We start from the raw sequence: 26,980 nt of genomic DNA on the forward strand, positions 1-26,980 counted from the left end.
CACTTTACAGTGCAGATGGACAATGACCTGACGCATACTGCAAAAGCAACCAAAGAGGAATTTCTGCAATGGCCAAGTCAATCACCTGACCTGAATTCAATTGAGCATGCACTTCACTTGCTGAAAACAAAACTGAAGGGAAACTGCCAAAAGAACAAGCAGGAACTGAAGACCGCTGCAGTAGAGGCCTGGCAGAGCATCAGAAGGGACAACACCCAGCGTCTAGTGATGTCGCTGGGTTCAAGACTTCAGTCTGTCATTGACTGGAAAAGATTTGCAACCAAATATTAAAAGTGACAATTTTATTTATGATTATTTTACTTTGTCCAATTACTTTTGGTCCCTTTAAAAGGGGATACCGCTTATAAAATGTTTTGTAATTTCTACACCATTCATCTGATTTGGATGTAAATACCCTCAAAATAAAGCTGAAACTCTGCACTTAAAGCACACATGGAGTTTTTAATTTCAAGTCCATTGTAGTGGTGTACAGAGCCAAAATAATGAAAATTGTGTCAATGTCCAAATATTTATGGACCAGACTGTATGTGTTTACTCAATATAACTCAATGTAAGATCTATATATATTCATGAGTTCATATTCCTATGCTATAGTCACTACTATGATCAGTGGTTATTATAATATTGTCTAATGTAAGCTTTGCCAGCTTGATGTTCACTAGGCAATATCTACATCTTCATACAGTATATAACTTTTCTTAAGGAATTTTTATGATGAGTTTCTTAGAACTTGAAGGTACTTAAGGTATGAATTTGCAGTTTAATGAGCGAATGATGTTTTCTTATTAACCACAGTAAAATGTATTAATGCTTGAATATATATGGTACATATTAACACCACCTACATGTTTGCCTATACGCAAATGTGTGGATGCACACACATGTTTTCCGACTAATGCTTTAATCATTGTAATGACTGATCTCATTATCACAGCTGGAGTTGTTTATACATCCTAAGCTTGAAAGGACTGCCTTTTTCACCTTCCCCCAACATATTTATTTAAAATAACAGCAGTTAGAAAGCGACGCTCTACTTTAATATACCACTTGATGTCACTGTTTTCCAAACGTCTGAAAACAGCCTGCCAGCTTGTCGATAAGGCAGAGTTGGGCTCAACTCCTCCAAATCATGATCAAATGTTACTTTATTTGTCATTAGGTGTTTAATTATGATACAGAAAGTGAACATTAATGGTCATTTGGCATGTCTGTTTCTATTTCCTATTTATTTAGATCTTCCTTTTCTCACTAATGCTCTTGCACTTTTCCCTGCTAATATGTCTTTGCAGTCCATGAGTAATTACGACCTTGATGAATTAGTCCGCATTAAGTTGTTAACAATAGCTCAGTTTGTTAAAACCCCATTCATCAACTTAACAGTATATGAAATTAGTGATTACTGCTATGTGAGAGATTAATATTGCTGCTGATAACATTTCAGTGCAGCACTATCCATTTCAAACAGTCATTTTTCAGGCGTGAGATCGTTGCAGTTATTTTCGCTTCCTGTCATTAGGGTGCAGAGAAGTGGGCTGAGCTTAAACGGGGATTTCTTTGTGTAGGCACTGTGGTTCCTTGGCTTAAAATTGTCATTAAGTTTGGCAGGAATTAAGATGACCCAGAACTTACCTTTCCTCTTTTTTTTTACAGTGGCCATTTATTTTCTGTAACAAAATCAAGGTTACAGCTTCGTTTTTCTCAGGAAAAAACAAGCAATTTTTTTTGTCTTTGATAATGAGTTTGGCTGAATATTTTGGCACTGTTAGATCCACAAAAGGCTGAAAAATGTGTGTTCATATCTTGCTTTTTTAGACGTGTAATATGTAATAGTATTTGCTATATTGTATCACATATGAAAAATGTAGAAGGTGACAACCGTTTGTACTTTGAGGATCCTATTTCATTCTGAGTCTGCTGTTTATAGACCAACTAAAAGGGTTTGATGCAGCGTGGAAAAAGACTCTTACTGAAAGGTTTATGCAAAAAACGAAAGCTTGAGCACTCCTGGGACCATTGTGTTCAACGAACCTTTGTTCTCATCATGAGTTGATCCAGGATTGAGATGGGCTTTTTGGGTTTTAGTGTGCTATAAATTGCACAGTCATGGGACACTATGTTAAAGGGCTCCTCTCCTCTCCTCTCCTCTCCTCTCCTCTCCTCTCCGCTGCCTTGCTTTTGTGGTATAAGGAATCATGTCTCAGTCTCTCCTAATCAATCACAGATGAGGAGCAGCCTTTCACTCACTGTGATCTGCTCTATCTTTCTCCTCCTCCAAAATTGAATAATTGAATTGCTGAAGGATGTTTCTGTGTGGCCTTTGTGCTCGGCCTCTGCCTTTTTCTTTGTCATGTGCACGCCCACATAAATGTTTTCTTCCCTACTTGCCTCCTTGTTGTCTTGGTTGTGGTTTGAGTTCCATGCTGGAGGGTCCTTCTCTGTGTTGAGTCCTTATCCAGCTCTGTGGATAGTTAAACTGCTTTTTTTGGGGGGTGGGGGCAGCAACTTGAATAAGCTTTTGAAGCCCTAAGGAATCGTAGCACCAGCATTGTTAGTAGTAACTAAGCTAATGTTGCTCTATTTGTTTGGCGGTGAGTGAACTGTTGATGAAGGTTAAGGAGACTTTTTAGTTTTTTAAACAACTTGCTGTTGAAAGTTGCCAATGCAATGCTGAGGATGGCTGCAGTCTCTCCAAATGTAGTTTACTGTGGACAATTTGACACTTGCTCTTTCATTGCTTGTTAGCCGGGGGCCAAATCAGCCCAGGGCTACAGATAACCCTGGGCCGAGAGTGCCTTTTGTGTAAAGCAGGTGGCTTTAGCGTCTCTGAGCCACGCTCTTTTTGACATTTACCTGCATTCGTTATTGGCGATCATCCAGTATTTATGCCAGAGCTGGTTATATTGCACCAGTTGCCTTTCAAGGCTTATTTTCGTCTCCTGGAGTGTTATTTCCTTTCTCCCCCATTCATATTCTGTGCTCTTCCAATACCTCGAAGGGCAAAGGCTCTGAGAATAGCAAATTCCCCTTTTCCTCATCTCACTTCAATTTGCCGTAGGGGGGAGAGGCAACCCTGAAAGTTTAACTCTGAGTCCTGTCAGATTCATAGACCAACTGGTGGACAAACTATACTGTGAGAAAACCTCTTGTCATCCATCTCTCCGTGTCGGTAACGCTGCTCCGATGTTCCCTTCAATTAAACACAATGCAATCTGCAAACATTTTTGCTAGGGAAGCACTTCTACTCTCTTCCCTTTTCTCTCGTAAAAAACCTTTATCTTCTCTCTTGTCTTGTCCAAATCACAGTGTGTGCACTTAATTTCCCTGCATTTGATGGGAATATTCCTCCACTGGCTCATCTCAAAGAAATTGTGTCTGCCTACACACCCTTTCTCTGCCCTTCTCTCCTTCTCACCCACGCACACACACACACACACACACACACACAGGCTCTGATTATTTACAGTTTTAATTAGTCCAAAATGTGGAAATGTAAATGGAATTGGAGATGACCTAACAGAGATTACCATGTGCCCTCAATTTAGGTGTAATTACCGCTCTGCATGTAGAATCAGATGCTTCCCTCCCGTGCTCTCACCACGTCTTCCCGCTCTCTTGCTTTGGCGAAGAGTTTGTCTGTGGAACAGCATGAAACAATGGAAAAGATGAACTGTCAGGGTGAAGGGTGTTTATTGGACATGGTCAGTGAAAAACTCTCATCGCCAATTCTGATTGCCTGTCTCTATGGCTTGTCTGTGGTCAGGTTTTAGCTGGCAGGGAGAATGACAGTGAGGCCCACCGGTCCAATCAAACATAGTCGCAGATATAATTGTATATTGACATTAGCTGATTTAATTAGCCGGATTAGAAAGACAAAGGAAGTGATAATGAAGGCTGTCAGTTATTATGAGGTAGACCTTAAGACCAAACCAACGCACACAATATAACACACGCGTGCCTTGTTAAAACTCTGAATAACACACACATGGGAACTGATGAATTGAATAGCTGCCAGCTGCATGGGAATCTCCTCTGGAAACTTTGATTGTGTATTTGTAATTAGAGATAAATAGAACCCCTCTGACCAGCCACACACACACACACACACACACACACATACACACACATACACATACACATACACATACACACACACACACACACACACACACACACACACACGATCTCTTCAATCCCTTCCAGTCTTCATGGTCAGTTGTTTGACTTTCAGGATATTGAATGTCAGAAGTTGTTGTATTTAGTCATTTTACCTGCTAATGGCTCTGGATTCTGTCCGTCAGCCTGTGGAAAAAGCTCTGCTCCCCTCCACAATTTGCTTTTACTTGCTTGTAACTCATCACTAAGTATCTTTAGTTTGTATATTTTTATTAATTTAGTTTGCTTTGTCTGTCTGTGCCCAATATTTGGGAGGTAGTCATATCTTGTGAATTTTTTTTTTGTTTTCCTTCATTTCCATTCTTTCACCCCTTCCTTTTACCTTATGTATTTGCTTTTGGGTGTTCACTGCCTGTGAATATGCTTTTGTTTTAATATTCTTTATACATTGTGTTATTTATTCACATTTATTTTAGTTGTGGATACTGAAGTGGTGAAATGTTGGTAAGGCTGTCGGGCCTTTCTTTAGAGCTGAAACAACAAACACTTTTATTCAAATAATATTATTCTGCAATCATTTTGGGAATTAATTAATTGCCTTAAAGCAACCTGTGTAGTTCTTGACCACTAGTAGCCCTTTTTTTCATGCACACTGGGCCACAACAATGCATAATTTAAATGATTTAAAGAATTGACTGGGCCGCCGTTTTATGAGTTAGGGAGTTGCCTCAAGGATAAAAACAATGTGTTTTTAGTGAGTATCACTGAATGTAAACTAAACCTTAAAGGGCACCTTTTTTTTTTGGAGTATTTTTTTACTGACAGCAAACTATGCCACTGTTGAACTTGACCGATCCTTTTGACACTAAAAAACAAGACAAGCTGTTTGAATATTTCTCCTTAGGTTTTGGGGAATTGAGATGAGCATTAAATTGTGCTTTTTTCTGACTTAAAGGTCAATTTAATTTAATTTAATTTAATCAAAATTAATCAATGTTTAGTTGAAGCCTTGTCTAACTAACTGTGTCTAACTCATTACAGAAAGGACATGGAGTTCATTTATTAAGCAATAAACTAAGTGAAGAGTTATACTCCTAAACTTTTGTTTTCACCAGTTCCACTGCTTACATTCTCAGTATGTGCTCTAAGCTAGCAGCACATTCCTCTCTCCAATATCCTCCTCTTCATTGCTCTTTTGAAGTGCCTCCATATCGATCTGTGTCCCCAAAAAGCTGCTGTGTGTGTGTGTGTGTGCACGCATGCGCGTGGTTGCTGATCGTCCTTTGCCTGAAGAGTAATCAGATGCATTAATGAGCTCTGACTTTAACTTGGACAGCCGGCTGCACTCAGACACAGACATCGTCGATATGTTCCCTCTGCCGTCTGCCCGAGAACAAAACAAGTTTTAAAGGGAAGAAAGTGAAGGCACTTTGTAAATGTGAGCCTGTGTAGTGTGCCTCCAAAGCGATACTTCACCTTAGTACAATGTTCTCTTTTTAACATAACTTACCTCAGGAAAAGAGTCCGCATCCACATGAGGCATTTTCTCCTGACTCCATCGATAACACAGGTGAAATTACTTTTTGAAAGAAAAGGAAAAGACCTTGGAGTGGCAGGATGCTCACTTGGATCCCCTGAGTGGCTCATATAAAAGTATTAAGCTTGTTGGAAGAAAAGAAAGTCAGGTGAATGTCGACGGGACCGCCAGTATAGCTGGCTTTATTGTTGAACAGTGACAGACTGCCATAAATGACAATGGTGTTGCCAAAACCAAATATACAGTATTTGTTTGGCAAGGCAAAAACAGAGCACAGCATTAAGGAAAACTCTGCTGTTAATAACTGCATTTCTTTTGAGGTAGTAGTAGTAGTAGTTCCACTGAAAAATAAAACTGCTTGTTTGCTATCAGTGTCCTCAAAGACTGACATTCACAGTACAAGTAGAATGAAGATGGATCAGGTCAGTGGCTTTGGAATGGAGCTGTTCAAGAGTTATATACCCTGGGGAAATGGTTAGTAGTTGTCGTATATCAAAGTATAGTTGAATTAATAGTATAGCGGCAGTGTATTAAATTACAGTTGGTCTTGGTGGTATGGTGATTTACAGCATTTACTATGCTTTTGTGTATGTAAGCCATCATATGCAAACTGCTTTGTGTTAGGTCAGAGAATACTGATAATTGTTATACCTTTTTATGCAGTAGTATAGTTTATTTGAACTTATTTGTTGTTGTATATCATTTTTATGCAGTAGTATAGTTTATTTGAACTTATTTGTTATTTTATATCATAATTGTTGGTCTTAAAAAAAAAAAAGCACTTGTTAAATGTTGCAACTCTAAAATGTCTGTAAAAACGTATTAATACTTCGACTTTTAAGATTTTCCTTTCTGTATTAGATTGTTTACTGGGTGGGATTTATTTTTCTGGGTGATTTGGTTTTACTTGCCTTAAATTGCACAAATCATATACTTAGATTCAAGTGAAGTCACTGTTATGACCTTTATAAATGAAAGAGATTACGCTTAGGCCTTGAATCGGTGCTCTTTTACAGCACGTATACAGCACTGGTTACGAGTTCAGCACTCTTGGTTGATGTGCGTGGTTTCCCCTGCAGAGGGTGTAGCAGGACTGGATAAGTGAACAAATACAACTGACTTGGAGCAGCGAGTGAACTGGCAGCTGAATGCAGTGTGCTTCTTATACTTAGACAGCACATAAAATATCCCATTTTTAGGGTGTTAATAAATATTTGAGCAACGCAACTTCTTCCTTAACTGTGTTTTTTACTCTTTGGTTTATGTGCCTGCTACAAGTTATTTGAACAAGTATTCACAAGAAGTCCTTCTAAAGTCAGTTTGATTTGGATTTAATGATGCTGCGTCCAACCTGTTGATACTATGGCTCTAATATTTGTGGTGTGGGAGGTTTTCTGTTGGCATATGAGTTAATATCAACATTTGAATACTCTTTAAAAGAAAACAATATTCTCAGAGTTTCTGAATGGCTTTTGCAGAGGTAATATTTAATCTTTTAGTACTGTAGATGTTGTAGCAGCACTCTTCTCCATGACGTTATCAAGCATTTGCCCGCAGCTACCAGAGTACCGGGAAAAGCTCTGAAGAATGTTAATGTGAATGTGACTTCCATTTCTATTGCTTTTCTGTTCATTGCTTACTCTGGCTGCGCGCAGGGAGAGACGGCGGCCTGAGACATTTTTTCCAACCTTTCTTTCTGGGTGGCTGTTGTACATCCTGTGCAATATGTATCCTGCCTTATGGACAATAACTCACTGTTATATTTTATAAGGACACAACAATTTATTTAAAGCAAACATGTGAGATATTTGTTGGGTTCCTGATTTCTCACATGTTAGGCTTTGATGCTTTTAGGTCATCAAATTAGCATAATGTTTTTGGGTTTGGACTTTTTGTTATGTGAAACAAGCAATTTGAGTACATTGCCTTTTGGAAAATTAAATAAGATAGATAGAGCTGATGATTTAATAATACATTTTCATATGCACTATTGGTCCTCTTACTTTTCTTGGTCTTATGCTATAGTACATTGAATATTTCAGAGTTTATGACTGTGGGTCGGACAAAAAGACATTTAATGACATTGCATTTGTGCTGTACAATATTGCGATTGGTATCTATATTGTCTTTTTGCATTTTCTAATCCAATAGAGAAGATTAATTCACAAGTTGCAGTCCCAGAGCTTATTGTGCTTTTTTTCTTCCCTTATTCTAGCTTTTTGTGATTTATGTGTTCATTTTTAAACCAGCGGCTCATTTACACAGCAACTTTGAATCTGATATTTTTACAATTGGTCCACCCCTGGCAGCTAACAGCACGCTGAAAAGGTTTTGGCAACACAAAAGCAAGTAACTTTTAGACAATGAAGTTAGGTAAAAAAAAATTGGCACCCATTTTCTCTCTGCTAAGGGCCAGTGCCGGGCTCTGACCTGGCCTGTGTTTAAAGAGCATTGCTTTAGAGGCCTTCTGCTTATCCAGCTTCAGACAGCAGCAGATTCTGACACCCAGCCAGAGATGTCACAATGATTCATGGCCCTTTCCGACAAATCGCTCACGCCTTTACTCTTCTTAATCTTTTTGCGTTCTTTCCCTTCCTCTACCTTTCTCTCTCTCTCTCTCTCTCTCTGATGATGAGTTTTCCTTTTGTTTGAGAAGGGCAGAAATGATGTCATCATTTAAAGCAGGAGCCTGAAGGAAGGACGGAGGCCTCGTCTTTTAGCTTCACGGACTGGTCTGTATGTATCATGATGAATAACCTTCCTTGGGGATTCACTTCTGTCCTATGCTTTGGAGAAAAGACAGAAGTATTAAACAGAAGACGACAGGGAAAGAAAGTCTAACTGCCTCTTTTGGCTTGTTTTAAACATTTTTATTATCAACCCTCTGCTCATATCGTCACTCTCCTCCTCTCTCAAACAAGCCGTATCCTCCCTCTGGATTTAATTCACCCCATCTATCTACCTCTCCTCCCTTTGTCTGTGTCAATTTGTGATTGAGAGGCCAAAGCAGCTCTAATCACTGACTTAATTAGTGATGATTGATAAGAGGCAGGAAGGTGTGTGTCTGTATGAATGTCTATAGGAGTTGTGAGACCATTTGTGTGTTTCCACCAGACGTCACCCCTCTGCCCGCACCTGTGATGCATTTGGGGACGGCGATAGCAGCAGCAGTTCGATACTTTGGGTAATGAATGTGTTTAATAAGCACAGTGGGTCGATGGCCTTAATGAAGGTGTGACAGAGGATGGGCCTGGAAAATGCTGCTGTAACGAGACTCTAACGAGCCTCTGGGGTTAACAAGGTCACGCTGTAATCGGGATTTCCTCACCTGTACACTTTCTGTCTTTCTCTCCTCGTTTTTCACCCGCTGCTCCAGCTCTCTGCTCTTGTTTAGTACATTACATTTCCTTGTGATGTTTTTATTCCCACAATCTCCTGTTGTGTCTGTATTTGCTCGCTCTGTCTTGTAATCATATCACTCTTGGTTTGTGTCTATCTCCAACATGTGGTGGCCTGTTAGCCTTTGTCTAATTGCAGCAGCTTGTCCATCTTTTCAAGGACAACTTGCCGAGGATTGCTGGCTCTAATCGATGCTCTGGAGTAGTGTGAGCCCTGTCTTCCCTTCTAAGAAGCCTGCTAAGAATATTTCTGGCAGCTTGAAGCCTTGAAGATCCTGACTCTCTGTTCAAGAGACTGACGGAAGCACATTACGCGGATACACTTCTCTCGTAGCTCTTCATAGAACTTCAAATATTTTCACCTTTTTTCAATAGAGCTAACTTAAGCTTACATGACTGTGGAAAACCAAATGTAGATTTAGGTCAGGTTTTTTCCTTATTGATGATCTATGCTACCACTAAATATCACATTAGTAATTGCATCTGAAAAAAATCTCCCTTTGCAAATTGATTTTGTTGCCAATTTAGTAATGTGGGAAAATTTCCAAAATATGGACAGGTGAGCACCATGCCTGGCACCAGTTGAGGCAACACCTGCTTTGTATAATAGTATATTATCTACAGCAAATTCACCTTGTTTCTTCATTTATGAGTTTGCAGTCTGACAAAAGTGTCTAAATGGTAAACACTATACTTTGTTTTCATCAGTTTTCCACCAACTCCTTTTACAAAACTCATTCATTTTCTTACACCATTTGCTCACTTTAACTATTTACTTTTATATTCTGTCATTCCAGAAACAACAGTGTGACTTAATGTATTTATGTGGTTTCAGAGCGTATTGATTGTGATAATTATACAGTATCTGTAATGAGACAATAATTAATGCACAAAGTTCTGTTTGGACAATTCACTTACATCCACTCTGTGTGTCTTGACTGATATAGTTGTGACATTTAACTCATTAATTTATAAATTTCTTCCACTTGTCCAGAGTGATAATATAATGGATTTCAATCATGTTAAACTCTGCAGCAATTTTCCTCCAATCAGTTGCCATCAGTACAACGCCCACACTGTCTTTGAGAGGCAGCCATTACTCTCCACCACCAGTATTTCACCAGTGGAAAAGTGTGACTTCCTGAACCTCACATTTCTTCGCCAGTGCAGCACCGTTATGAGATATAGCATAGAGACAAGCAATCGATTAATGGTGCACTTAGCTGGGCTAATTAACAGCTATGTAGAAGTGGAGAAAGCATCAAGGAGGTTGTTTCCCATCGCTGAGACCCCTGATAACCTTTGAAGCATAGATCACTTTACAGCATGGTGTACATCACAGGCTAGCAGCTTCATGGACACCTTGCGCATGGCCTTGGGTGAACTTAATAACAGGAAGGATAGCACAGGTCATTGGGTCATTTTGTCGATGGCAACTTTAGGAAGGGCATTTCGATTGCCCAATTAATACCTTGACGTTAAAATACAAAGAGCTTCTTGCCAGCAAACATGTTTTATATTTGTCTTTTAAGTCCATGCGAAAGAAATAAAACGTCTGTCTGGTTGCTCTCATATTTCTCTCTCCTTCCCTCTCCTCCTGTCATTCAAGCTGCTTCACCCCTTTGAGAGTGAGAATGACACAAACAGCAGATTTTATTGTCGCTGCCACTCCAATTCCCAGTCTCCTCTCCTCAAATCTTCCTTCCTTGTCCTCTCTTCTTCTTCTTCCTTTTCCTTTGCTCCCCCCACGCAGTTGCTATCCAATCTACCTCCAGCGTGAATTTTCTGTTGCTAAATTAGCACTCTATTAAAAGTGAATTTGGTGAAAATGAGCAGGCTCCAGAGGGCACAGATTAAAGGGAAGGCAGAGCCAAAGGGCCACACAGCTGCCTGTCTGGCTGCCTGTGTCCGCCTGCCTCGTGTGTTTTGGAGAATGCCAAGTAAGTTATGTGTGTTGTTGAATGAAGGCAGCTGATTTGCATTTAGATAAATCCCTCTGGATGCGGGACTGTCATTGAGATGCAGGGGGCTGAATCCAGTGGCCACCTACCCGGGCAAGCACTACCTGCAGGGAGGATGATGTGTGGGTGTGTGTGTCTGTGTCTGTGTGTGTGAGCTCTTAGTATGCTGCACTACCTGGAGCATTTGCCCCTCTTTTCTAGACAGCGGTAAAGGGGTGGAAATATGAGGCATTACTGGAAATGAAGGTGTGTGTCTGCGCAAAATGAATTTGTATCTGACCTTTATGAACCTGCATAAGTCTGAAAGTATGACTAATAAGAACTGACAACACACAACTGGCAGCCACTGCATCCCATTAGACATACTGTTGATACAGTATGTTAGACTGCTGAAGGTGTGGGTTTCCAATCCTCACATCTGTCCTTCGTCACTTACGGTTAAAAGTACGCTCTTACTTGCATGTTGGGAAACGTTAGGAAATTGCTGTTATGCAACACTCATAAGCTGGCAGTTTTCATTAGTTTTTAAAAAATTATAATGCAAAGACCCCTTTGCTAGCCGGCTCATATTGTCACCTCTAATGTATGTTCTCTGGTAAGACTTCATGTTGAATGCATTTCCATTCCCAATTCTGCATTAAGAAGGTCTGTTGTTTTATGGCAACATTTTCAATGAAAGTCTCCAGAATAATTTGGTTAATTTTACACCTGGCAGAAAAAATTGTGTATAGTGTGTATTAGAATACCCAAAGTTTGAGTAGGTATCCGATTGGCAAAAAACTAGCATCATGTACTAGATCCAGGTGGTTGAAGTCAGTGTTGGTGCTGGGCGGTGGGGCCCTGTGCTTTAGGCCTGTTGATGGATAGGCAGAGGGGGAGGCGGCTTGCTGCTGATTGACAGTCAGGGCTGAGTGTGGGCAGATGGGCTGTGGCGGCTGTAAATATGAAGTCTGTGTGACAGGTAAAGGTCAGTGTGGTGGGAGGAAGAGGATGAAATGACACACACAGACACCCTGGTGTGTGGGTGTCTGTGTGTGTGAGTGCATGTGTTTGTCGTTTGTTCTATTGTGAGAAAATCTCCCTTTTAAAGTTGTTGCTGTTTGCCTTCTTGTTACAAAAACCAAAGACATCAATTCTTTGTCTAGCCCTGTTCTGGCACACAACGCCTCAATCTGCGACCTGTTTACAGTGCAATTCCTGCCCAAACCTTCACAGTGTACATAACAGGTAGGAAACCACTGTGATTAAATCTTCAGAGACCCGGGCCTAACCCGGACCGCAGGACAGATCACAGGACTCAGCTGTGATGACAGGAGGCGGACTGTGTTTACATCAATGATGCTTAAGAAAAGTCAAAGTGGACAGTGTTTCTCTGGTTTTTTTTATGTTTAAGGTGCCGGCCATATTTTCTGCCCCCGCAAATTTTCCATAGTATTTTGTTGCTGCAGTTTACATTTCATCTTATGCAAATAAAATAAAGTGCAATTTGTTGTGTAGCATAAATGGAGTACATTGCATTTAAAAAAAAATGTAATATGATATTAACGATTATTGAGCTAATTGATACTTGACCTTTGAGATGATGATATCTGATATTTGAGAAATATCATTATGAAAGAGCTGTTGTCAAGATGCTGGATTATTGTCTGATTGACAGTGTTTACAATATAATTTAACACAAATAAATCTTTTAGCCGACATACACAATAATCTAAAGTAATCTAGAACAATGAAATTATTTGATTCAGTGGCTATACGTTTTGAAAAACCCCTTTATTTTCCCTTTCTACTATAGACTCTACGTGTGCAGGGACAGCACACTCATGGTTTACAGGAAACTTTTCTCTCTGCCTTCTCCTCTTACTGTACCCCCCTCCAACGATGTCTTTCTCTTCTTCTGTAAATCCCTCTTTCCCATGAGTCATCCATTGTGGTGTTCCCATATCTGCTGGAGCCATGCCTGAGTAGTGTGGGATTACTACAGAAATGCGAGCACTGTTATGCTTCTCCCTTCCCTCTGTGGGGTACCACAGAAATGTGCCAGGGGACATCCATGTTGACTGTGTGGACCCTGTGGAGAATCTTCTGTGTGGCACTTGCTCAGGGAAACCTTTCTTCCTCTACCAGGAGTGTGTCAAGAGGAGAAGATTTTGTCACATTCTCACACACACTTTTAAGAGTCTGTTTGTGTTGTAGAAATAAAGAGATTGTTTAGTCAGGTGAATCAGCTTTGTTGGTTAGAAAAAGAAAAAGGGAGAAGAAAACAAAACATAATTTCAGAGGCTAGTTGGTGGTAATTGTTAACGGCAGGATATAAATACGAGTGCAAAATGTGAAGATTTTAAAGCTGTGGGAGTGAGGGATTTGTTGAATGAGTGTGCATTCATCAGAATCAGCCATTATTCATTGCACTTGATCAATGGTCTTTATATAGGCTGGCTTTACGGGTAAGACATTTTTCACTGCCTAATCGATCATGAATACCCAATCTCCACCCCATTGAACTGACAGCTTTTAAAAATGATCCTTCCCACTTCTTTAAAAGGATGTTTAGTCTGGAAGTGTATAATGTGCCGGGATCTCTTGAGTTTTTACTGGTACTGTTGCTTTAATACAGCTCTACTGGCTTGCAGTGGTGGACAGTTCCTACTTTTACTGAACAGCTGTTCTTTTGTACAAGTTTGGGGAACTTGTCCTTCAGTGTTTGCATTTCCGGCCTCTTAACACTTCTACTCTTATATAATTATGAGGGAAATATATAACTGTTTACTCTACTATATATTTCTGACTTCTTTAAGAAAGTTGTGCAGAATGAGATAAAGCCATGTGCCTCTTCTGTTACTAATGGTGTTTTGTCCTGATTCCTTTTACATGCCATATCAGAGCTTCATTGGCAAAGATCAACATGTGCAGAGAGATCATGCTGTCCCCTTTTTATCTTGCCAGATCCAGGATCCTGTTTTTTATTTTCCTGGCTCACAAAATATGAGCTGAATGGTAGAGATGGGATGGACTCCAATGGGATTGTTCATGTCCAAGGAAAACTCAAACTGATTGCATGAGTTGGCTGTGAGGTGGTTAGACATGCGCTGAAATGCCAATACAGTGCTTAATTCGTTTGAAAAAATGTAGAGTTCCCTATTTGTAATTATGACTTACAATGTTGATTTAACAGCTTTTTATGGTGTTGTATCTGGCAAGATCAAGAAAGGAAATCATGATCCCTATGCACATGTTGATTGTTGCAAATGGATCTCTTATACGACATGTAAAAATAACCAGTACGCAACACCATGAGTAACACATGACAGTGCTACCCTTTTTTAAAGCATTTTTATGGGATCAGGTTTGCGAAACGAAAAAGCTGTCAATAGAAAACAAGTTCTGTCAAAAGTAGAAAATAATTTATTTTAGATTTATGAGGTAACACGTTTCCCTTATGAGTTATAATTCAGATCCAAAACTTTATCCAACATTAAAAAATGCTTCGTGCTTGCTGGGATTTATTATTTAATCTAGTGTAAATAACCTTGTACAGCACAATACCTTTGGCACTGCAATTTTAAATTATGAGTTGGTCTATGAATTAAAGGATCCCTGTGGAGTTTTTATTGTTAGCGCTTGATTAGATACAAAAGAGACATATCTTTACCTCATTATGTGAGAGATGTTGGTTTGTGACCAGGGTGTGTACATTATTATTGTATTATACAGTATAGGGATGCTCTGTTTCTACTTTGTCTGCTAGCAGTATATGAGCAGACAGGGGTGAGGGAGGTTTGCTGACTGGGGGAATAAAAGAGTTCTCAGCTGCTATATGGGATTCAGCAACATTAGGTAGTACCAGCTGTGTGTGTGTGTGTGTGTGTGTGTGTGTGTGTGTGTGTGTGTGTGTGTGTGTGTGTGTGTGTGTGTGTGTGTGTGTGTGTGTGTGTGTGTGTGTGTGTGTGTGTGTGTGTGTGTGTGTGTGTGTGTGTGTGTGTGTGTGTGTGTGTGTGTGTGTGTGTGTGTGTGTGTGTGTGTGTGTGTGTGTGTGTATAGTCTCACCCTGCCTCCATGTTTTACTTTTTCCTCCTCCCCCCGTCTCCCCTCTCTGTCTTTCGCTCTGTAATAAAGAAGAGTATTTATTTCCCTCTCTCTGGCTCTCAGGTCTCTTAAAGGGAGTCGGGGACTGAGCTGATATTAGACTGTATGTGTGTGTTTGTATGTGTGACATACTGTGTGTGTGTGTGTGGAGCCGATGCTGTTCTCTCACTCTCACGCTGTGCTGTCTGCTTGTCTCATCACCCATCCCAAACGTACAGTTGCGTCTTCTTGCGTGCTAACACACCGAGATTGAAAGTTGCTGATTCTGAGCCGCGGGGACTCGTAGAAGAGAGGCCTCTGGCGGGGGCTGATTGAGCTGTGCTGAGCTGAGGTAGAAAAGTTACAGTAGCATGCTATTACCTGCCAGTGTCGATGGAGTTTATTAGCATTGCAGATATGCTCTGGCAGAACTCAGTGAAGCCATGCAAATAATTTTATGACTCTCGTCCACAGGGGAGTTGAAAGCTAAAAATGTTTCTCTCATTCACGTCAATGAAACTTCATCTTGGGTTCTGTTTGGTTGCTTAGATGCCGGTTTACGATAGAACTATTTTAATTTTGTTATTAAGTATGTCCAATACCCCTTTCATACTTTGGAATCAATAATTTTAACTTGGGGTATCGACTAATTCCTGACATACAGCGGTGTGTTGTTTTTTCTAAATCACATGTTCAAACGTCTTAGGACGATAGTTATCCAGGTCATGTTAGATTTAAAAAATGTTTTATGTTGGACCACTTATGTGAGTCCAAAAAGAACAATGTTCTTTCTTCCGTGCAGCAAGGCAGCAGAGCAGAGATCGGCGCAGAGCGTTATGCTGGTGAATTAGATCTTCACGGCTATGGGACTGAGCCTGACAGTCGACCCAATGAAGATGATTTATGACTGGCCAGGACAGTCAGAGATGGATGAGGAGAAACAACTTTGATCAAAGTTTTCCTCTAACAACACAAAAAAGGTCCTTCTTAGTCCCTGTTGATATCTTAAGGTGGCCTGACTTTATTTTCCAGTGGGAAGCAGCGGAGTCTGTGTGCTTGTTTTTATAGTTGTACACTTGCATAACACAATGTTTAAAGTCGTCTGAGACCACAGATGAAAACTGGCCTCTTTGATAAATGCAGGGTCAATGTGTATGCACATCATTGGTTACAGTAATATAGAAAGAAAACATTAAAGTAATTCACTGAAAGGCGGATATGCGTGTTTTAATAATATTACTAATACCAAATGAGCAAAAACAATGAATATGTATGACTCCAAACTAACATTAGCCATTTACTGTAGCTGGGTGATCAATATGACCGATTACGAAAAATGATACCTTTTGACTTCAAGAACTGATAATGAACTAATGACACAGTTTGCAATAAAAGAAACACCCAACACAACTACCTTTTTAAGATTAATGTTCATCAGAAAAGTTCATCTTGTTTTCACTTCCAGGTTTAGAATTAATTATTACTTTGACTAGTGAAAATAACAGGGCTTATTTCACAAGGTTTAAAGGGTTAACCATGAACTGCACCATCCCTGATTTCAGTCCAGCCGAGGACGAGAAATAAAATATCTCAAAACAAGTGCCCTTAAAAAACCTGTAATAAAATAGTTGGCATAAGAGGTCACAGTGAAAAAACGCAGCTTAGTAATTGGACACCTGCACAGACACAGATATGTGGGCTTGCGTTGCGGCCTTTTTCAGGGGCTTAGATGTTCTGTTGCTAAGACTCCTGTGGCTTTCCAGCTCAGTGTGTGTCCATCCCTGCTCATCTGCTGCCTCTCTGCAGGTCAAACCCTAATCCCATGAAGGGGCTTGAGGCCAGTTGCCCCCAGGAAGGGGTTTACCAATCTCGTCTCACAGGGACCAATCAAGACTAGCTATCTGTTACAGGTTTCCTTTGTCGCGATGGTTCAGACAGCATTAAGAGGCAAACAAAATGTGTTCATGTTGTGAGGCTTCATTATGTCTGTTTAAGGCAGATTTAGGAGAAGATATCCAACATGGATAAAGGGAACAAACTTACACACACACAGCGGCCTAACTTGAGTCATGTCCAAATACGTCATTGTTTCCAGCCGCGTTTTGGCTACTCCTTTGATATATTGGATTTCAAAAACATGTTTGGCTAACAAGCTGTTTGTTAGCCTGTTTTCCATTGTTTTCCAAACGTAGTACTCCAATGCATATTCGATGTTACTCATCCCTCTTTTTTTAACTGTTGAAACAACACTGCAAAAGGTGTTACTAAATTTGAATCTCTATTTCGGGGTTTCCTGTCCCAAAATGAAATTGCAGCTCTTTACTGGGGATGGTTATACAACTGAATACTATTTTTCCTAAGCATTGAACTATCAAAGGTTGCAATTTGATATCGGGTTCTTGTTTAAACCGCATGCTCTGTAAATATTTGTCATAACTTTGGAGTTTGTGCAGTACACATTTTTACAAGCGGGAACACACAGCTTAATATGTCATTAAGTTGTGTTTGATTGATATCTGCAGTTTTTTAGATGATGTTGTCGTTTGCTAAATGAACAAAAAAACATTTTTGAAAACATGATCAAAGTAAAGTGTCAGGGATCATTTTGACTTTGGTTTTTAGATAAGGTAATTATTGCAGGTAATGTAGACCATCTAACAGGGATTACACCTTTACTTCCAAACTAATATCTTGTGCTGCTGGTCCTGTCTTGCCTTTTTAATTGGTGATATTGAAACAACTAGAGCCCAAACATTTTTGTGTGGCTTCATTGATAACGCCATGTACTTGAAACATTAGGAAAGGTTAAAAACGTGTCAAAGATTAGTTTGGAATGAACAAAAGACAAGCAAAAATTAAAGTTTGTACTAGCTGACAAAATGTTTTTGTTACCTTCTCAAGATGTTTCTTTCTATCTCTGCCCCTCTCTCTTTTTGTGTCTCCCTCCCTCTTCTTATAACTCCGACACACATCTAAGCCCACGAGTGTGTCTGAGCTCTGTGAGAGTCAGTGTTGATTTGTTTCTTTCTTAGCCCAGCCATCCTATAACCCCCCAACCTTCACCGTCTCTCTCATCTCCCTTCTTCCCTCTGCCATAAGTCCCAAGCTGACCTGGCACGTATACCCAGATTTCCCACCCATCTCCCCCAAATCCCCTATTTCCCCCCACCCTTCCTAGTCTCCTCTCTCAGCAAGGACTCGAATCCACCATCCAGCCTTCTCCGTTGTCTGGACCTGAAACACAAGCAGGTCTCTTTGTACTGACTGATAAAAGGAAGAAAGCGTGGTGAGGGAGGAGGATTAATTTAGAGCTGGCCAGACGACACATCTGCTTGTTGTGTTTGTGTCTTCCCCTTCCCTCCTGTGGTTTCCCTTGCATTCGTTCTATTATCTTTGATGAGAGCAGAGGATATTGGGTCGAGATGCATGGCGAACTCTCAGGGCTGTGACACTCCTCTAATCCGGTCTCTGTTCTGTCTTTCTTCCTGCTGTCTCCATCCAGCATTACCTTCCTTCCTCCCCGTTTCTCCTTCCCGTCACCTGGCCTTCAATTTGCCATAATCTCCATCTTTTCTTCCTTGAAGAAATGGCCTCCTCCATTAATTTTGTATGGAGAAAGTAGTAATTATTGGAAAGGATTTACGTTTATTCATGGTTATGCATCTGACTTGATCTCTCAAGCAGCCAGTAACTGTATTCACGCTTTCATTAGCAAAGATGACAGCCAACTCCACACTATCCAGGATTTAGTTTGCAGGATGCACCACAATTTATCGAAGAACAACTGAGCCTCTTTTTGTCCTTGTCTGTGATTCACCTTGACTTCCAAAGCATTGCTGCCCCCCCTCCATCTGACCAGCTCATTGTCCTGAGCCCCGGGTCATGGTCACTGGTCCATGTCAGCTCTCTCAGTGGGCGTGTTGACGGCCTTTCTGCTCTTCTGACAGCTCTCTGGGTCAGCGGAGACAAAGGCATAGCACAGGAAGGGATTAGTCCTTTATTTATGGTCTGGCTTTCATTCTGCATGTTTATTGGGGAATTTCCAACATATTATTATGTTTTATTATGCATGAAAACATACATTTCTGTTATTTTCTCCTGCTGTTCTTGTGAACTTGGTGAACCTGAGTTACTTGTTTTACATTCATAAATGTATGCCCGCCATTTTAGTTATGGAGAGGGAGTGACCTTTAACCCTGACTGGGATCCTTGGCACTTAAGGTTGTCGGGGGTAGTAGGAACAGATTTAAAATGTCTCTGATCAGAAAAGAAAGGAACTCAGGCCAGTGGGCGAGTCTCCCCATATCCTTGACCTCCTGCCCCATTACTTGTCATCCTTCTGGCCCCTGCTCCCCCTTTCATCCCAGCTCACACTTGGCATCCCATGCCTGCAAGACCTATAGGGAATTACTGTAGGAACAACAGCGAGAGCAGGTCGGAGGAGGAGGAGGAGGAGGAGGAGGGATGTCTTGTCTGCTCTGTCACTTCATGCTGACACGGTGTAAGGTGGAGTGACACTGAGCCCAACCGTAGTGTCTGGGACCAGTCTGGCCCAGGAAGTCTGACCTTCATGACCCTTTCCCAGACCAGCGGAATGTTCACAGGCTGGCTTTTGTTTGTATTGTGTAAATGTATGTCTAAGAGGAAGGCAGAATAACTGCGGCAGGGGTCTCTGAGGAGGGACTTCCATCCCACAAAGGTACAGATCAGCAAAGCCTGGCTGTTTATGAGTCAGAAGAAAAGTTTTTGATGAAATTGCCTAAAAAATGCTGGTTCAGGAATTGTGTTGAATAGCTCATAGTAATGCCTGCTGCTGCTATATGGGAAGAGGGCTAAAGGCAAACTACCTCTGCTGAAAGTAAAGAAAGGTTCTCCAAAGTCTCATTAACAATGATAAACACAATGCATATCATTGGAAAATGTACTTCAGAGTACTGTATGGTTCAGAAATCAGTTTATGTACCGATTTGTTCAGTCCTGTTAAAATTACTGTCAGAGTGAATGCAAAGCAAATTCACTCACAGCGATGGAGTACAATGCAATAAGAAGCACGAGGAAATTCAAACACCCTAAGAAACTCAAAATTAGCCTAAGGTCTCTCCGCAGGGTGCTGTAAAACATCATAAACAAAATGAATTTCTAGTATCAAAAGACATTAAAGGAGGAATCCTTGTAATTAAACAACAAATGTAAGTAATGTAAATCGTACAACTCCGGAAGAAAAGAAAAGCAATGAAAACATAATAAAAGATGAATAAGATATAGGCTGTACATATCAAAGATGGATCCTATACTAGTATTGTATGGCTTGCAATAGGCTGGGCAAACATTCAAGTTGCTTTAAAAATGCTTTAATAGTGATCTCAAAATGTCCATCGAGATCCATCTGTAGAGGTGAGCACTGTCACAAAACACTGTCTGACATAGAAATTGGTATACAAAGTCATATGGGACAAGTGGTATGCATATCACATATTGGCTTTAGGTCGCTATGCTTCCATTTGAAAGATGTAACCTGGTGGCTGTTGGGACTAGCAGGAAGGACAAACCATTAAACACATTGGCTTAATGCAGACTTTCCCTCAGAGCCCATCCTAAAATAATAAAACTTTCTTCAAGTTAAACTTGCTAACTTAAAGATGCGGGAAGTATGTTTTTGGCTCAAGTTTATGCATTCAGGAGTTATGAAGTGTCAAGTCATTTATTGGATATCGGAGTCTAGCGTGAACGATCCCTTAGCAGGGCCTTGGTGCACCTGCCTCCATCCAAACAAAGCATGGGAAAATCAGTTTATGCATTGCACTTGGAATTGTCATTGTAATGGCACATAAATCACAGCATATAGAAAGTGATTGTATGGTTAATTGTGTACCCTTACAGTGACATAATAGCTCTATCCATCGTTTTTATGTTTTTTTGCCCCTGAAATGTTCAAAAATGGTGACACGTTAGTGAATGGAATGACCTCTCCTAGTCTGCAGGCAAGGCTTAGATTAGATTTTTCGCGTTGGCCAAAAACTGTCTGCAGCTGGACACTTGGACCCCTGTTGTGGCCTACCGAGGAACATTTACTGGACACTGACAACCTTCAGATGTCCATAAAAAACACCCTTTAGTGTGCAGACTGTCAACATAATGAAATTATCATGCAGCATATACGTACATTTTTGTTGGCAGTATTGTTGGGCTCTTTACTAACTCAGACACCATTGTTGCCTTTTTACCTTTGTGTGGAACTCATTGTCAACCGGGGCTTTCTGTGGAAGCTGTGCTGCTCTGAAAGCCTTGGCACAATAACACTGACACTCATGTGGCCGTTCCTAACTGTGGCTATTTTGCCCTGCTGAATTAAAGTTAAAAGTATTACCTGAAAGTAAGGGTTGTTGGATATGTGAGAAAATGTAAAATGGTTTTCGGAAGGATTAGATCACTTGAGACCCACATGAAATGCCCCTAACAGTCTTTGTCAGCTTTAAAAGACTAAAGTTAAATACTGGGGGAAAAGTGAGTCTGGCTCGGTTTTCGATTTCTTGTCTTCCTTTCCCTCCTCTTATTCCCAGCTCTTACTGTGATTCTTTTTAGAGAAAGCATGGACATACTGCCGCTCCATCCATTTTACAAATATACAAGCCTAGTTAGACCACTACAGTTACTGTTCTGTGTAATGATGTGTCCTGCTTCGGCACAAGGTAAGATAAAGTAATATCTCGTCTGTAGTTGTTTATGTAAGTCTCTGAGACAAAGTTGTGACACTGGAGTTCCAATTACCTGTGCAATATCAATGTGATGCTTAGAGCTTAGACTTGACACCACTTACAGCTGATAGCTCTGTCTCTCTAAGGGTCTTTGCTGTGGCTCCTAATATGTAGAGCAATATAAAAGATGAGTCGAGATTCTTGGAGACTTGCCGTTCATGCTGCGGGACAGCAATGCAATGTGGCAGTTTAGAGATAACGACTGCTGTTGTGTGCTCGTGCCCAGTATGTGCTTTGTGATTGCACACGGCTGGTGAGCTTTACATTACTCTACACCACTGTGGGACTGTCGGCTATCTTCTAAAGCAAATGTATTAGAAGTATGGATTGAATTAATGTTCTGATTTTAACATTAAAAATACATTGTTTTGGTTTGTGCAGTTATTGCATTATGAGGCGTGTTATATACAGATGGATTCTGACTCACATCATGCTTTTCCCTGTTTCGCTAACTTTCCCTGCTTGCAGGAGCAGTAATTTCCTTGTCAGGTTAGTTGTTTGCTGTTGTGATGCTTCTGCTATTAAATTGCCATCAAAAAGTAAATATAACAGAACAAACAATTCAGCAATGTTTACACAAGTTAGTTGTTTATTTGACATTTCCTTGCAAATTGTTATTTTTCTGAACTCTTCTGAGCACTGGAAATGCAGCTTTTTCTACCAGATGCCATTTCCCAGACTTTGTCCTCATCTACTTATACCAGTATTGTGGTGTACAGAACTGTACTCTTGTCAACCCCTGGAGACTGCCGTTGTATTCATCAAGCATTTTTTCCCATCAGAAGAAGTCATTTACTGCCATTCAGTCTCATACAGTACAAAAACAATTTACACAGACTGGAAAATTGCTTTGGCCAGGTAATCCATCACAGTAAATGCAAAGCCCTAATTTGTTTTGGTTCCCCAATTTGTTGTGCACGATGAGTGTTTTTTTGTCAGTGTGGGTAGATTAGATAATGCCGTGCTTATTGTCAATCACTTGACACCCACAAGAAGAATTCAAACCTGTGCTAGGAAATAATCACTGGCTAACGTGTTGGATTTAGCGCTAATTTGGAACATCTTTAGTTGCTGAGTCTGTACTTTATTTCCTCCTAGGATTGACTCATTATAGATTTTATTGTAGAAACAAAATATAAATCTATCTATTCAGAGAATTAATGTAATAGTGTTACTATTAAAGAAAAAAGTAAACTGTAAACAATTAAAAACGATCATGTGCATTTCTTTAATAAATTTAAAGGCAGCCTCATCCTGAGATTGGGAATTCATGTTGCCTGGATGACGAGCTAATAGGACACGGGAGATTTCCCTCTTTTCTAATGTTTAAAGTGCAACACAAACTCTCTCACTTTATCAATTTTTTTTCCATCTACGACATTAAATTCAAAACGCTCACACACATTACTTCTCAGATTGTTTGGAGTCATGAATATTCGTTCAGCACGGCCCGGTTGTTGCAATGCATCAGTGCGTGCAATGATCAGCGTGACAGCTAATTTGACAAACTCCACCTGCTTGAGTAGAAGACAAGCTTTGTGCACTTACATTGCACATTTTTATTTGGTAACAGAAGTGCAGATTAACTTTACCATATCATTTAAACTACATGTATATATATTTTTAAATCCCTTATCAACATGCATCATAATCTGATTGGTGGTAGACTAGGCGCAGGTGTGACTACATTATTAAATACAGAAAAGATCTGTATAACACCTTGTGTATGATGCTTTAGCATGTCTCTGTACTTCCTAATATATATTTTTTTCATATAACAATTAAAACTTTATTAAACAGACGAATACTAGGTCTCCCAGGATGAATGCTATTTGAGATTGATTGCACTCTTGTGTATTTCATGTTATGCTTATCTTGACGAGAATACATTGAGCTGCGTGTGAGTTATAACTGCAGCTGTTTAGTAATTGTTTGCGTAGGCTGGGGAGCACACAACATGCACTCTATTGTGTACTTGTGCATTTTAGATCAATCTGAAATGCACTCTTGTGTTGCAGTGTAGGATGCTCTGCAGTGTGCCGCGTTGAGGGGCTGAGTGCTCCGTCAGAATGGACAACAGGGCCTATACCTCCGCCGGACCAATTAGGCAGCAAAGCAAGACTAATGACTGTGGTTAACTTGGCCTCTGAAGGATGGAGCTGTCTCCATCTGACTGCCTCGTTATGTGATGGAGGAGGTTGTGTATTTGCTTGCGTGTGAGTCTAAATGATGACAAGCAGATGCCTGCAATGGGCGCGTCCACCCGTAACTTGGCCTCTCTTCCTCCTGAGATTACAACACAAGGCCTCTGTGACACCTTGCAGGCCCACACCTGGTTACACTGGGGGGGTGTCGGGGAGAGGGGAAGTGAATTTCTATGATCCCCTCCCTTTATAACAAGCTAATTAAGCACTGTGTGTTGCATCCTAGGGCGTTATTGAAATGACTCAGTCACAGTTCAGTAAGTCTTCTAATGGACGTAAGAAGAAAAGGAGCTCAGGAGGACGATAGGAGGGAAACAGTGAATGGTGTGGGGGTCCGGGAATGGCGGAGGGACAAATTAGTCAGAGCTGAAACAGTTGTGTGTAACAAGCTCCCCACTGTATTCTTCCAGCACAGACAGAGGAGGCAGACATGCTGGTCTGGTCGCGACATAGCTCTGCAGCTGCAAATACCATTCATTAAAGTAGCTTCAGACTCCACCTGGGGGTGATGTTTCTGGGAATGTATTATTGCTGTTTTTGGGTTTTTGTACATGTGTTAATGTTTTTTTCCGTTTTTTTGTAAACTATTAAAATCTATAACAGTTGCAGTGCTATTTGTCAAAGCTATATAAGGTTCATGAAAACCAGAGTCCTCTCCAGAGCTGACCACAGAGGGAAACATGTCTGACTGTAGACTGTAATAGACAGAACATTGTCCTGTTATTAATTTCATCAGATCTGAAGAGAAGTTCTCTGCCAATATGTGAGAATACTGAGGTGAAGACTGTGATTTTGTTGGAATTTGCTTTGCTGGCAGGGCCTCACAAGTGTATTTTTGCATGCATTTTTGTTTGCAATGTGTCTAACCAGTCTCTCCAAGTTGCATACCTCTGTTTTCAGTCTTCCCAGGTGTGGATGTTTCTAAACATCCTGAACTGTGTTTTTTTTTCATCAGGAGACATTCAAATGACACCTGATCTGCCACAGGCTCTTGTTGCCAGGCGCATATTTCCTATATATGGCGGATCAGTAGCATGCAGGTGTCACAAAGGCAGAGGCAGGAGTGAAATGCAGGAGAAAAAGAAAGATCGAATACAATTATACGTTTGGATATAAGCAAGACTATTATGTAAACAAAGATATTATTGCATTACTTAAGAAACTTGTCCATACATTATTTCATTAATCTTTCCTGAACTTCAAGCATTTTTTGCTACTTCATGTCATCCGAATCCTCTGTAGGACACAGTATTCTTCTCGAAGCTTAAGTGCAATTACCCAAATACTCAAAGCAGACCAATATCTGACGAGAACAATATTTGACAAGAAAAAGACCAAGTGCATTGTTTACAGTAGAAACTTTTAAAAAACTTTTTCTTTTGTAAAAATCTGAAGTTACATTTGAGTAAGAATTGTTGACTTTTCAGTTTTGACTTTCTCCAGCTGGCCTGAATAATCTGTGGGTTTCTTAAGATGTGTTGGCATGACACGGCTGACAGTTTAAATTATACCTCAAAATGCCCGGCTCATTTTCTTCTTTCTGGAAAAACATACTAAAAAATGACTGCAACCTAAGTGGATACCATTAAAGTATCAGTAATTAGACACCTTAAAGTTCAGATCCAGAAAGCAGCACTTGGGAGTTTGCCTGATGCAGATTGAATGTTTCGGTTTGTGCTCGCTGGATGATGGTTTGGTTTATTTGAGTCTCCTCACAGGCTCACAGTGAGGTGGCAGCAGATTGGCCATGATTTAGTGTTTTTAGTGTGCTAGGTTTGAGACTCAGACTCTGGCAGATCTTGATTGCTTGCTGCTGCCTGGATAAATCAAATGTGCCACTGACAGAGGTGGAGGTAGAGCAGGAGCACGGTGAGTGGAACTGTCAGCTACCTGCTGTTTATATTTAGTCAAAACAGGCGGAAACCTAATTTCTCCTGGGAGTCACAAATTGGATCGGCCAACTTGTTGCCCTGACCCCTTGCTAATATTTCTACTCACTTTAAAGAAAAGGAGAAAAAAAATATGTGCAGGGAAGAAGGTGAAAAAAAGCTTCAATGGAATGTTAATTTTCTTTATTAATTTATGTAAATGACACGCGGCAGCTGTTTGAATCGGAGTGTTAAATTGCTTACCCAAGCATCGTCATGTAGGCTATATGTAAATGCAGGTATGTGCTAATTGAAATTCAATATCCTTCTCATCAGCAGGGGTTGCTGGCCTTCTTAACTGAGCTCCCCCCCTCCTCCCTCTCCTCCCCTGCCCCTCTCTTCCTCTCCTACCACACTTGTTTGCCCTCCAACCTTACCTAAGTGGGTCTTTAATTTAAAAGTAAGCATAAAAGTAGATAAAGTACCTCTTGCCAACAAATGAATAAGCGACGACATAAATAACGCGCTCTCTCTCTCTTACACACACACAGTGAACACACAGAAACACACATGGGGAGATCGATAAACAGCGGTATTGAGGCATCTCTTGAGGTCTGTGTCTGGCTCAGCCTGATGGTTGATTTATTTGTTCTTTGCAAAAGGCGGTAAATCAGTGCTTAGCCTGAGGCCAGCCTGGCTCTACACAGCCAGGCAACCTACTTAGTGTCACTCTTCAACCCTGCTGGTTCAGGCCTCTGTCCTTCCTCCTCATGCTTTTGCATTTTTGTTTTTGCAACAAAATGATGTTTTCAAATTCACTTTTCCTCGCTTTGAAAAATGCCAGAGCACTTGAATGTAAAGGCCATTCTACTCAGTGTATATGAGCGAGACACATCAAGGTGCAGTTTGTGTGGGAGGCATGAACAATGCTTTCAGTTAATATTCATAGAGGTGTGGGGGCTGGCTGCTGGCTAATTGCTGCTCAAAGAAGTAGAAAGGTGGAGGGGAACAGGAAGATGGAAAGGAGAGGAGACTGAGAGGACAGCTAACCTTCCCCC

The 26,980-nt window shown here is 40.6% G+C and overlaps 1 protein-coding gene across 5 annotated transcripts in view; it reads left to right on the top strand.

Moving 5' to 3' along the window:
* fbxl17 (F-box and leucine-rich repeat protein 17) overlaps window positions 1-26,980 on the top strand; it is a 189,292-nt gene that overhangs the window by 5,206 nt on the left and 157,106 nt on the right. Inside the window, exon 7 of one of the 5 annotated variants that reach the window (XM_063897997.1) lies at window positions 16-447. The exons of the other annotated variants lie outside the window; for them this stretch is intronic. Within the exon in view, the coding sequence (XP_063754067.1) occupies window positions 16-291 (276 nt within the window). The 3' untranslated portion in view covers window positions 292-447. Of the gene's footprint in view, window positions 1-15; window positions 448-26,980 lie in introns of those variants that run through there. 5 annotated transcript variants of the gene reach the window in all.

This window comes from Eleginops maclovinus, chromosome 12 (assembly GCF_036324505.1).
Source record: "Eleginops maclovinus isolate JMC-PN-2008 ecotype Puerto Natales chromosome 12, JC_Emac_rtc_rv5, whole genome shotgun sequence".
In the NCBI taxonomy this organism is placed as follows: Eukaryota; Metazoa; Chordata; class Actinopteri; order Perciformes; family Eleginopidae; genus Eleginops; species Eleginops maclovinus.